Source organism: Astyanax mexicanus, chromosome 5 (genome assembly GCF_023375975.1).
Source record: "Astyanax mexicanus isolate ESR-SI-001 chromosome 5, AstMex3_surface, whole genome shotgun sequence".
Taxonomy (NCBI): Eukaryota; Metazoa; Chordata; class Actinopteri; order Characiformes; family Acestrorhamphidae; genus Astyanax; species Astyanax mexicanus.
Genome location: NC_064412.1, coordinates 22,966,204 through 22,980,496, shown reverse-complemented (window position 1 = coordinate 22,980,496; position 14,293 = coordinate 22,966,204). Strand labels below are relative to the sequence as shown.

At 35.0% G+C, this 14,293-nt stretch overlaps 1 protein-coding gene across 1 annotated transcript in view; it reads left to right on the top strand.

The window, feature by feature from the left end:
- Positions 1–8,565, top strand: part of ghrhrb (growth hormone releasing hormone receptor b) — a 68,939-nt gene extending 60,374 nt beyond the window's left edge. Inside the window, exons 6-13 of the mRNA XM_007248174.4 lie at positions 98–230; positions 1,465–1,618; positions 3,641–3,701; positions 3,946–4,015; positions 5,074–5,165; positions 5,388–5,517; positions 6,740–6,781; positions 6,886–8,565. Coding sequence (XP_007248236.1) covers positions 98–230; positions 1,465–1,618; positions 3,641–3,701; positions 3,946–4,015; positions 5,074–5,165; positions 5,388–5,517; positions 6,740–6,781; positions 6,886–7,068 — 865 coding nt within the window. The 3' untranslated portion in view covers positions 7,069–8,565. The remainder of the gene's footprint in view (positions 1–97; positions 231–1,464; positions 1,619–3,640; positions 3,702–3,945; positions 4,016–5,073; positions 5,166–5,387; positions 5,518–6,739; positions 6,782–6,885) is intronic.
- The last annotated feature ends 5,728 nt before the right edge of the window (positions 8,566–14,293 follow it).

Below are 14,293 nucleotides of genomic sequence, written 5' to 3'. Positions count from 1 at the left end.
AATCTGACTCAATGTACATAATAAATATCACCAGCATGTGTATAATAGAATGAACATATTACAAAGATCTTAATCACAATCCTGTATTTACAAACAGGAAATTCCACTGCACAAGAAACTACATCCACATCAACCTGTTTTCCTCCTTCATCCTGAGAGCGAGTGCTGTCTTTATTAAAGATGGCGTCCTCTTCACAGATGAAACCCAAGACCACTGCTTCATGTCTACTGTAAGTCTGAACTGGAACTGGAATCAGCTGAAGTTTGAATGCAAATTGGTAGAAAAAATACTAAGAAAAATCTCAGAAAACTCCTATATAAATAAATACGTTTGAATTACAATTGGCTGACTATACAGTATCATTCCAATCAGTATGTAAACACAATTTTCTTTCTACTCCTACCACCTATTTAATATTTTCACATGACAATGACAATGCATAATATAATATTGATCTGCTATTAAGTTAAACATTTTTGGAATACAAATAAAAATAATAAAGAAATAATATAGAAAATTAATTTTATACATGTTTACTTTTTTCCATATTTAACATTATTACCTGGCTTGGTAACTATAACCTAAATGTTTGGTCTTTATTGTTATTTTCAGTAGTAGTTTATTATTAATAGCTGTAGTTCGGGATTACCTTATTTAAAGATATGACATGAATGTGTGGTTGTTTTTTTAGTGACATAAGTCCACCACACTTAATCGTACAGGGTCAGTACTAAGAACCACTTGATTTGTCTTTTATAGAGAACTATTGTGCACAAGCTTGCTGTTCTTCTGTCCTTTGTGTATATCCATCCAAATGGGCTTGAATTCAGCCTAAAAAGAAATGTGTTATACAATTACAGTCAAGCATTAAATCATTTTACTGTCACTCTTTAATACAATAAAAGAAATCTGGAAAAATGAAACTGCACTTTGAGAAAAATCTCATTTGTCAAAACAGGCACTTTTAGCTATGATGACTTTTTATGCACAATTAAAATTAATGAATAATTATAAATAAAAACTTAAAATACTGACCTGCAGTAAACTCTAAGAGAACTGTTAAATGTTATAATTGCTTATAATTTCCAAAAGTTCCAACAATTGCTGTCATCCTCCAGCTTTTTTATATTATATTATTTAGGGATTTTGAATGTTGTCACAGTGTCAGTGATGAGTTCTGCTAGCAAGACAAATACAGACTACTCAACTGCTTATGAGTAGACTAAATGCAAACACTGTGTATGTGTTCTGAATATAATTATCTGAATATGATTATTATGTAAGATTTGACTGAGATCAGTTTTGGCACTTGATTCATTAATGTGAGCACCCCGGAAACACCTCCTATAGATCATTTTGTGTGAAAACAAGCTATTAATCACTATCATAAATCAAAACTTGACAGTGTTGTGCAGCTACCCTCTTTTTCTTTTTTCTCTCTCTCTCTCACGCTCTTTCTCTAGGCTTCGTGTAAAGCAGCAGTGGCCTTTTTCCAGTTTAGTATCCTGGCTAACTACTTCTGGCTCCTGGTAGAGGGCATGTACCTTCAGACTCTGCTGGCCCTCACGTTCGTCTCACAAAAGAAGTATTTTTGGTGGTACATCCTTATTGGCTGGGGTAAGCCCATTATTGATGCATTTTTGCTTACATTGATATTTTTGCACAGATGCTCCTGAGGGACTTAATCATCCATAGCCTCCTTCCTTCAGAGGGCAAAGAGGATACAAGCACTGTGAGGATACAAAGACTGTGCAAGGAATCCATAACTTTACAAAAGGCTTTAGATATGAGCAGATTTTTAAACATATAACAGCATATTTTATTCGAAAGATGGAACCAAAAATTGTATCTTATAACATAATAAAAAAACATAATATCAACATAAAAAACACATGCAGCTAACGTTCAGTTGCTGGAAGGCCGCATGCTGGACCAGTGACTGTATGCTGGATTGAATTGCGTCTCCAAGCAGAAAAGTATAAACAAACAAAGCCTCTATACGGCTGTATTCACTATTCACCATATTCCAGTAGCTATTGAAGAAGAAGCACGCCTACATTCTTTAAAGAAAGGAGCTTTAAATAGTTATTTGAGTAGTACTATAGAACTGAAGGACATATACTCAAATATGTCTTACAGTTCCACCTAACAAATGTTAACCAGTTTTAAGTTTTGTAGAGGACAAACGAGGTATGTAAATCAGAAATCACATACATTCATATACAGTACAGAAGCTGATGACCAACATATAGTCCTTCAGAACTAATCTATATGGACAAAAGTATTGACAGCTGCTCATCCATCGTTTCTTCTGAAATCAGAGGTCATAAAAAGTTTTTGTCAGAGTAAGAAGACTTTTACACCTACCTTTATTGTTCCTGACCAAAGCACCAAAATATGGTCCAACCAGAAGAGGGGGTTTCAGTCTGGATCAACTGAACCATGGTCCAGTTTATTTACAGTGTGTAAACTAAATCACTAAATGATTAAGACTTTTTTGACCAATTACAGAAAGATAAGGCAGTCTTTTCTTAGCCTTAAAACAAACCAGAGCAAAAAAGAACCAGTGTTGTGCTGAAATCTGCGTGCAGGCACATTTGGCACATTGGGGATTCCTGTATTTGCTATAACTGTCAATGAACTGTTACAGAAATAGAAGAAATCCAAGGGGGGTCTGTTACACTTATTTTGCTGTGCTGTGATGTTCCTGCAAGCCAACGGGAGTCACATTCTGGCAGGGGTAGAATTCGGCACAAAACCTGGAAGTAGCAAACACACAAACCTTGGTGCGGACTTTCAGGTGTGAAAACACCTTAAATGTGATTCTGCTTGATTAGAATGAACAGCTGTTCCTGCTTAGTTAATATTAGACTGCACAGCTCTGGTGTATATTATATTGTACATGTTCAAAATGTGATTTATTGTGATTTTTTTTACATACATTTAACATACAGAACATTTGGTTACACTTTGTTTTACATTCTGAGCATATTAACTGTAACACTCTGGAGAACACCCTAGAACACTAATGTTGGGTATACACTGTATGACACGTTTTGGAACCCTTCTTTAATTTTACAACATACAACATCACATAAAATAAAAAAATAGGACCATAGATGACCCTATAAAAAAGCAGAAAAAATATTGGAATATCAGGTAATCCTTAACAGGTAATTTCCTAACAATACAAAATTAAGCTGCTGGGAACTTGGTCTTAGGTCCACCCATTCCTGGGACATGTGAGTGCCTGATTTAAACACACAAACACTAACAACAAGTAAATTACACCAATATAATATATTACTATATCACTAACGTTGGATGAAAATCACCTGGTCGCATGCCTCTTGAAAGAAAACATAGATGGGAGGAGGGAATCAACCATAACATTAATGACATCAATGAGCGCCCTCAAGCTACCCAAAGTCCCATGCAACTCAGCCAGCAGCAACATGATGAAAATCACATAAAAACATTATGTGGGTGAAAATCACCCGGCGTTAGCGTTCTAGGGTTAAAAAAATGCCAGATGTTCAGCATTGTAAAAACTCTTGTTTTAACTGCGTGCTAAAAACCATGAACATGTTGTTCAGACATTTTCTGTGTTGTTCAGCTGTTTTTTTTTTTATCTCATAGGACTTCCAACAACAATATTGACCATTTGGGTTCTGGCCAGGAACTTCTATGACAACAGGGGGTAAGTCCAGTTCAGTGTCTAAGTGCTTCATCACTCCAAGCAGAGGCATTTTTGTGTGTAAAGGAAATCCCGGAGTTGATCTCCAGAGCTGGGGCTTGTGCAGGGCCTGATGTGATTATCAAAGTGATGTCAGCAGTATGGAAGTGCACAGTCTGCAGAGATTTGCTAATGAATGCTGACTCAGTACTGTGAGAGGATTTGTTGAGGGAATCAAAATTGTTGGTTTAACTAATTAACTTTGAAGGTGCTGGGACGATACGGACGTGGCCTTCATTTGGTGGATTATAAAGGGACCAATTACAACATCCCTTCTGGTAAGTGTAATACACAAAATATATAGACTGCCTTCCAAAGGTTTTGGGAACATGTGTTACTCTGAGTCATCACAAAATACAGAACTACTAATAAGGAGTCCAAACAGTTTTTCTCCGTATGAGAAATCAGTTAGCTCCATGTTTCAAATCCAAAATACAATTTTTTTTACTTAACCGTCATTAGATCCTGATGCATCTAGAATAATTATGAAACCATTAGGTTGTTAAGAATACTCAAAAACCTTTGCCTTTTTGAACATATTGAATCATATAGACATTTGAGATTCACATTTGAACAGCATTTGATATAATTGATTAAATTAAACTTCATTTTCATAACCTCATTTAGACATTTACTTTAACCATCTATCAGTCTGACATTAACTGCGAGAATGATTTTCCTACTTCTCCATGCAGAATTCTTTCAGCTGTGTGATGTGTGATGGGTTTCTTGTATGCACAGCCCATTTTGAATCACCCATCCACTCCAAAACTTTCAATTTCTTTCTTTTGAGTCATTCCTTGATATATTTATTGGACTGTGCTGGCTAATTGCTCAAATCTTAATAAATCCATATGTTCATATGTATGAATATGTTTAAAGGACAGGGGTTTTCATGGGGTTTCCTATTTTTTTTTAACATGACTGTAATGTATAGTATTAGCATTATTTAAATCCTATTAAAGAGATTAAGCCTATTTCACATATAAAGAAATGTAGTCCAGAACTAGCCTTAATTAATGTCTGAGAAAATACCTGTGTATGTTTACTGAATAGCTTTGCAATTTAGATCCACCTTGTTATCAACTGTAATACCCACATATTATAATGGACAACAAATTTAATTTGTTGTTATGTCACCAATTTAGACCCACGTGTTTTAAGACTCTTTGATGTACCTGAAACTGTTTACTCTTAAATATACCCAGAGAATTAGCATATCATGTTTTTCTCTTGCGTAGACGTAACAAAAGCCTAGTCTGTCCTTAAAAAATATGTATATTTAATGCATTTTTTTCAATTTTCCTAAAATCTAGTTTTAATCTCTCTGCTGTAGGTCAATTTCATAATCTTTATCAACGTGATCAGAATACTGGTGCAGAAGCTGAAGTCTCCTGGAGTTGGAGGCAATGACACCAGTCATTTTACGTAAGAATTGAAAGATTCCTACATAGAACATTCTGAATGGTGTACCACACAGTGCCATGTTTCTTTTTTTCATGCAGTTAAATTTACTGTATTTATCTGTAACCGTAAATCTGCTTCCTGATCATGTTTAGAGTGTAGAAGATAATTGTGAATGTATGACCATATGCTGATGGAAAGTGTGTGTGTGTGTGTGTGTGTGTGTGTGTGTTTGTATGTGTGTAGGAGGTTGGCGAAGTCAACTCTGTTCTTGATACCACTGTTTGGAATGCATTACATGGTGTTTGCGTTCCTGCCAGAGAACACCGGGGAGGATGCTCGCCTCTACATTGAGCTTGGACTGGGCTCTTTTCAGGTTAACTCTTGCTGCCCTCTAGTGATCGCAGATAATGTTTCTGTTATACTTGTCAAACACAAATCAGTCGATTATTTTGTTACTATATCTTTCTATGCTGATGGAACAACCAAACAAAATATGAATACATTTATATATTTTTTTTGATCCAGACTTTTCCACTTGTTGTTGTTCCAGCTTTTTCATTGTGCATATTGGTAGACATTACAGTGGAAGCCAATAGTGACAAAAATATGTAAAAAAGAATTCGAGACAAGTTTGTTATCTTACACATTTGCCTTTTTAATTTGGTACTGCTGAAACTATGTAAACTTTAACTTTTTCTGTATTTCCGCATAACTCTGACCTGAAATGTGATCATATTCTCATTTTAGTCCTGTAGAATGTTCTCCTTTTGAAGTTGCTCTCATAATCTAGGATTCACAGGTCTGAAGGCAGCAAAGCAGCCCTAAGCTGCGATACTACCACCCACCCCACGCTTTACTGTTGTGAGGAGGATTTTAAAAAGGTAGAAATGCATATAAACATTCATATGTCTTAATAGGCTTTTAGCATATCCATGGGCAACATTGTTCCTCTGGGAGAGGAATGGCTTTCTTGTTGCTGTTGTGATGCTTGACTTTTGGATTTAATAGCATTTCAAATAGATTTCCACACATTTTTAATCAGTGATGGATCACGCGATGTGGCTGGCCATGGACAAGCATTGTTCTGTTGCAATAGTGCACTGGAGTGTGCATACTGATATGGTGGGGCCACTGGTGGCAGGACCTTGTTAATGTAACATTGTGCTCTTAGAGTGCCTGTAATGAAGACCAGCGGTGATCTGCCAATCGTACAAACTTTCACCCACACCATGACACCAGGCCTTTTGGACGTGTGAAGCGTAACAGGAGTCATCTAGGCACTGACCACAGTACCTGATCACAATTCAGGCCACAGTTAAATTGCAACTGTTTGAAAAACTTTCTATCAAAACTGTATCTGAGCTTTTCATCCACATTATCAAATCAGCTCAAAATTACAGTCAGCAATGAATGATGTTAATTGGACTATAGATTTCCTTCAGATCAGAAATCTAACTTTAGACACAAAAATTGATGTTGTCTTGTTTGACAATTGTCAACTGAAAATTCAAAATTACAAATAGTGTTTTAAAAATGAAAAGACTACATTTTGGTCAATATTTCTGTATTTTCTCTTTTCTTCCTCTTTCTTTTAGGGCTTTGTTGTGGCTCTGTTATACTGTTTTCTCAATGGAGAGGTAAGCCATAAAACTCACTGCTCTGCTACTAGTACTGGATTAGTAAAGGAGTCTATATTACAAGGTCATGTGCTTTTGTTTTTGCTTGTATCTGCGGTTTTCAGGTGCAGGCGGAGCTGAAGAAGAGGCTGTGGAAGTGGCAGATGCAGGGCTACCTGAGCTACAGTAAGAGGAGGAGGACACTGTTCACAGAGAGCAGCACTGTCACTCAGATTTCTGTTCTAGAAAAATCCAGCCCCAAGGAGCAGCCTTGCAGTGAACTGCAGAACAGTGTTTCAGTAGTCTGAACCCACAAAGACACTCCAGCTCAACCGCCATTCCTCTCACTTCCTTTCAGAGGCTTCCTCAGCCCGAGAATAGTTTTGATACAGTGAAACGAGATCATTAATATCATTAATATTAATATTCTTACTGTTGTTAATACCATTCATACTAAAGTCAGGGGTTTAATACAACATTGTCACAACTGTTGGAGTAAATATTTGTATACAGAGAAACAATAGCCTACAATGCTGTGTAGGAATGATTCAACATGCTTTAAGGCCAGTTTTGAGTTGATCGACAAGTTGACCGTATGTAGGCCACCTACACATTTTAAGAGATGAATAAATGTTATAGCAGGTTAGAAAATCATTATACACAAGACAAAAGCACAAACCTGATCTGCACCACGGTCTAAATATAAATATATATATTTTTTGTCATTGTAATCAAACAAAGACAAGGCAAAGATGTTTCTTATGACACTGAAGGGCACTTCTAAAAGACGTCTTTACTTACACTTTAACAAAAATAAGTTATCACAATATGGACAAAACAGATGATTATACTGTTTTTTTATATTTCAGTGACTTTTATAGACTTAAAAACATCATGTACCCAAAATATTTTATCTTTTGTCTGGGCAGCTTCATTTCATGCGTTAATTAATATACATCCATTCCTGCATTTCAGGTCACTGCTAAATATTCTGGTGTTGTCAACCAGTTATTATATTAACAGTTTCTCAAAGAAAGATGGCATACTGGTATGTCTCCCTCTACAGTTCATAATATTATTAAACAATTCAAGGAATAAGCTAAACACCTGTGATCTCCAATTATCCAATCTTTCAGAGGGCACTGCATGAAGAATAATACAGTGACCATACAATATTTTGTGTAATCAGGACCAATGAGAAAAATCACTGTTATCAGCAACAAGTCCAAAAGCCAGGATATGTCATGGTATGGGGTTCTTAGATTAGATAGATTAGATTAAACTTTATTGTCATTAAAATGTACAAGTACAAAGCAACGAAATGTAGTTTAGCATCTAATCAGAAGTGCAATAGCAGCAAAATATACGTGCAAGTGCAAAATATAAAAAATCTGCAAAATATAGATGGATATGGATGCATATAAATATTTACAGTAAATATAACAATAGTAGGGTATAAACATATAGATCTTTGAACTAAATACATGTCCTGCCTTTAAGATGACATCTTTTTCAATGATGTCCATACACTATTCAATAGGACACTGCAAAACCACATGCTGCACACATTACAAGAACATGGGTGTTAGAGACCGACCGATATGGGTTTTTCTAAGGCCGATGCCGATACCGATCATTAGTGGTCAGAGTCAGCCGATGGCCGATGTGACCTGCCGATTTTTAGGGCCGATATGCTATCGTATTATATTTATTTGGCATGCTTAAAATCATACTAGTAAGAGGAGGAACAACAGTTGTAAACTTCACACAATTTATTGAAAATAAGGTTAGCATTTTATAGTGACTTTAATGTTACTATATCACTATATGTTAATAAAAAAAATATTAATTTTATTTAGATTGTATTATCCATAACATTTTATTTTATTCATTATATAACATGTTCTATATACACTATATATTCATGTTTATAGTAGAAATATTATGTTGGCTATTATATAAAATTTACTGTAGGGGCCTACTAATTAACAAATGTATGACTTGTTGCAGTCTGTTAGTCTATTAATTATTCATTTTAATATGTTTAACAGAGTGCAAGAAGACTTCCATAATGTGACAACTTTAGATAGTTACTCCAAAACGGCAAAGCTCATTTCTTCTTCAACTCCATGCAGTTGAAAACGAATGGACATGGGAGGACAATGTTATAAAATGTTCACATTAGGGCTGCAGCTATTATTTTACAAAAATGGGTGACGTTTAAATTAAGAATAAAATTATAAATAATGCAAAAACAGACAGGTGCTGTAATTTAAATATAGCTTTATCTGTTTTTTTTTTCTTCTTCAAATGAGCTCCTTAGCCAGAGAAACGCGTCTCATCAGCTGTACTGGAGGTTCGGTGCGTGAGCGGAAAATGAGTTGAGAAAGCTGAAGAGCGCGGACTTTATAGGTTCAGGATAAAATGAGCTTTTATCAGAAAAGTCTGGAGGGGGTTCTAAAGTAGAACCCGACAAAACAGAAAATTCTGCTCATCGTTTCATTTAATATCTAACAGCGCAAACCGCTTTAAACGGGTGAGTTTTACAGCAGAACAGCAGGAGGCGGCACTAACGCCGGTTACTAACGCCGTTACTTTTTTTCAGTAACGAGTAATCTAACTAATTACTCTGACTGTAACTATAACGCCGTTACCATTTCCGACACCCCGTTACTGCACGTTACTTTAGCCGCTCTATGAACTTTTTTTTTTTATTTCGCTTTGCCCTGGTTAACCCCTCCTCTGTCCGGTGAACTTGAGCTTCTGGCCGCTGTGCCTGTGGTTTGGCGTGGTGAAGTGAGGCACAATTGTGACGATTTGCGTGCTCTAATCAATTCAGTGATTGCCGTGGACAACCCAAGTTCCGAATTAAGGACGTTAAGCTCTTTTTAGCTGCTCCGGTTTTTGTGGTGCTGCTGCTTTCTATTTTAGAGCTTAGATTCTCTGCCCGAATCCCACCTGACCTGAGGACCGACCCGAAATCAGGCTCCTATTTTTATTTTATATAAAGCTCTGGTGTGATAATCACAATGTTGCTAAGTAACCAATTATTATTGTTCACTAAAGCGAACGAAATAGCGAAAATTGAAAGTGAAAAACATTTGTGTTAACTGAATCTAATAAAAACGGTAATTAAAAGGAAAAACATAACTATCTCGAACTGTATTTTGTGTTTATAAAACTAACTAAAACGAACTGAAATTACTGATAGAATACCCTCATTTTTGTGTTTAATTTATTTATAAGCGCTGTTGTACAGCGGAGTTGTACAGCGGGAGTTGTTGTGCCGAGCGCGCGGCACTCGTGGTCCGTTAGTTCTTGTGTAAAGCGCTCGCGCTAGCAAGCCCACCCTAAAATGAACAGAAAAATTAAAAACAAAATAAAATTAAACTATAATAAAAATGAAAACTGTAATCACGTAGCTCTGGGCGCACGTGAACGCCTCCGCGTTTGACTTGCAGCATTGTGTGTAGCTGTTCTTAAAAATCATTTAAATTAAATAATAGTTCTATGCTTCTATGTTACAGTGTTAATTAACATAATTCTGATTATATTTCGCTCATTCAATCAGCCCGAAAACAGACAGTTTATGGGGCGGATCGGGTCAGGCTCATAATGACAGTTTATGGTTCGGGCTTGGGCAGAATGTGCACGGGCTCCGGCTGGGTCGGATTTTTTGGGCACGATCTAAGCTCTATTCTCTTTTGGTGAAGCTGTTATATTAATACCATTTTAACGGGCATTAAATTGTTGTTTTTGTCCATTATTTTGTTTTATATATACATATTTCTTTTGAGTGTGGCTTGGTTTGTTAAATTTCATCCCCAGACGCGTTTTTCCGCTTTTTTCAGTATTACAAGTTTTAGTAATTTTCTTTGGTTGTGTGGAGAATTTCGTTTAATTTTTTTGAAATTCGTTAGATTATATTTTTGTCAACATTTTGGGTTTATTTTCGTTTGTTATTTTTTGTTATTTTTCTAATAATAATAGTAAATGCATAATTGATTTCCTTTTTTTGACGGGCGAATAATAAAAAGTAACACGATAGTTACTTTTACTGGTAACTAATTACTTTTATAGTGGAGTAACTCCGTTAGTAACTCAGTTACTTTTTTGGAGAAGTAACGAGTAACTATAACTAATTACTTTTTCAAAGTAAGTGCCCAACACTGTTTATATATAAGGAGAAGTACAGTCCTCTAATAATCCTGACTAACCAGTAATTATTATTTCAGCGCAGCTGATGCTGGAATATCCTTAAACAGTTTTAGTCCTGCCCTTTTTCATTTCGTCTAAAAATAATTTAAATACTGAAAATATCAAGTGTTAATTTGATTTTATTTACTTAGATTTTCGTTTCTGAAGAAGAGACGTCAGTTATTTTATACTAGAGCTTATAGATAGGGCTTGCCTTGCATAGTCAGGGCTCATTCCAAATGCACTCCTGCCATCAACGCTAAGCATAGTTTCGTTTGGAGAGAAATGCTACAACACGGATGCAGTTGAAATTCTATTCTTTTTCAGTAAATGAAGCAACATCACAGATTACTAATCATGAGAGAAAATATAGACTTTGGGACACTGGATTGTAAAAATGGATGCCTTACCCGTTGAAAGTCTTGCTCACTCTTGAAACCTTGCTGCGTTCCAAGTAGCTGCCCGCAGATGTGCCGGATTAAAATCGGTGCGGCCAAATAAGAAAATCGGCCGATGCCGATTGATAAAAAAATAACAAAAATCGGCCGATTAAATCGGCTGGCCGATCGATCGGTCGGCCTCTAATGGGTGTAGAAGAAGAGGGTACAGGTACTTTTTTAGAATGTGTCGGAGACCTGAAATGTAGAAGTGAAAGACAATTGACCTGATTAAGCATGAAATATCTTGGGTTCATTCCGTCTAAAATGAAACAAAAGCTTTTGATAGTTTTTTTTGCCATTTTCCATTTATAGAAACTAATGATGATTGCATTCAAATGTTTCCTTGGACTTCTGTCCCTTTCTGTTCTACGCTCACCTGCCTTTCCAGCATAACATTACCAGTGTCTATTTTCTTTATTCAACATAATATAAATAGCTGCTTTTGTTCTGTCCTGTGTTTTCAGCCTGTTTTGAGTTGATTGCTTTCATTATAGAACATTCTTTAATTGATTGAGATATCGATGAATTTCTTGTTGGTTTTTTGCTGAACAGCTCATGACAGTGATTGCAGAGGAGTCCAAAGAAATGCACCAAAGTACAATTTCCGGTGTGCTTTTTTAATGTAATTTTTTTATTCAGTTATAAAGGCTTGATAAGTGCTATTATTACACACTGGAAAAGCACACACAAAGGGAGCTTAGAAATAAAAAGGAAAGTTAGTACCCAAAGTACCCAAACTTTTTAACATCAAACAAAATTGCTTTACCATACAGCAAAAATAGCTTCTAGTATTTTGTTTTAATAATGGACTTATATGATTCAGTTTCATGCCTACTTTACATAACTGCCTTATTAAGTGTGCACTTCTGGTGTGGAATATTACTAAAGACTTAATCACTGTAAATGCCATTGATCTTTTCTGAATAGCTTCTATAGTTTAACAGACACACTCTTATGTGAACTGTAAGTAAATGCAGCATATTGCACAGTGCACTGGCCCTGTGTGCACACACACACACATACAGGAGTGGAGGAGCACTACAGGGCATCCAAAGTTTTCTGTTCTTGGGTAACACTATTTTCAAGCAGTTCACATTCATTTGGTCATTTGTTATATACAGCTCTGGAAAATTAAGAGACCACTTCAAAATTATGAGTTTGTTTGATTTTACAAAATTGAAAACCTCTGGAATATAATCAAGAGGAAGACGGATGATCAAAAGCCATCAAACCAAGCTGAATATGAAATTGAATATGAATATGAACTTGTTTTCTTTGCATTATTTGAGGTCTGAAAGTGCTGCCTCTTTTTTGTTATTTCAGCCATTAAATAACAAAAAAAGCTCTAAATTACACTATTTTTATTTTGAATTTGGGAGAAATGTTGTCTGTAGTTTATAGAATAAAACAACAATGTTCATTTTACTCAAACATACTATACCTATAAATAGCAAAATCAAAGAAACTGATTCAGAAATTAAAGTGGTCTGTTATTTTGTTCCAGAGCTGTATATATATTCATATATTTGATTATATGAAAATAATATTAACTTTAATTTAAATGTAAATAAAAGATAAACATAATTAATAATTCTGCTCTGGAAATATCTTACTCAAGAAATGCTTTGCAGTGTACGTATCTGGAGCACTAGACTGTAAAGATTTTTATTTAATAGATTTAAGCTTCTGTTATTGGTAAATGCCTTTGTAAATAAGATTATGATGTAATTAGTATGGATTGTTGTTTAGTATGTGTTTGTTTGTCTATATTTTTATTATCTGTGAATGAACTGTGGTTGAATTGTGGTTTAAAGCTCTAGTCTAATACTAATGTTTGTGTGGTTTATGTAGTGATCAAACAATTTATTGCAGTGATATATATATATATATAAATTTTCATTGGATTTTATTGACACACATTAGAAGTGAATTTAGCCAAGATATGTATGTATATATGAATTCTGAGTGCTCGTGTGATTTCGAAATATTATTGTTTTTGGCTTGTCTGTTTGTTTAAACTGAATGTTGTAAGTCACTCAAATACATGTGCCTCATCCTTAGCTTTCAATGAACAAATGATGTGTAAAACAGTTTGAGGACAAAAAGAGTAAAAGAAAATGAGCCATTTGCAACAGTTTAGTAATAATGCACACGTTTATCTGTATCATTTGTTTGTTTTCTTTGCATATGAATATAAGACAATTTTTACTGTATTATTATGGTTTTCTTTTGGATAACAGCCTTTAGTCTTGGTGTTAAGCTTGAGACTTTTGCTATATTCACCAACCTGCCTTAATGTCATGTATAACAAACTGTTCCTTGTTTTTTTTTTTTTTTTTTTTTTTTTTCCGAATGTGTGAAAAACATGTACTGTCAGGAAAAAGGTAATGTACAGGTTCACTCATAGAAATATGGGTGCTACAAAGGTTCTTTGAGTGATACCATAAAAGAACCGGTGTTGAATCCACCAGGAACCATTTTGTTAGAGATTTTGTGTATAAAGAAGCGAGTGTGAAGAACCTTCATGTGAACATCTTTAAATACTGAATATGTTCTTCTAGACCTGTTATGATAATTACGTTATCAATTTATCGTAGAGTATATGGAAATTACCTTTGTAATTTTGCTTACCTCGAGGTCATATATTGAGTAAGGGGAGCCCATTAACACCAAGGATCTTCAATGTGAATTTTTTTTAAAATTATTTATTCAGGATCTTTTTTATATTCCATTATAAGTGTTGCAAAGGATGGTTACTGTTATTAAACTATTATTATATAATTGCCAGAACATGGTCTTAAAATGACAATAATTTATTTTATCTTAATTATTTCTGGAACAATATGTAAACATGTTTAAATATTATAATGTTTTTTTTTCTTTGAGAAAGTCCTAG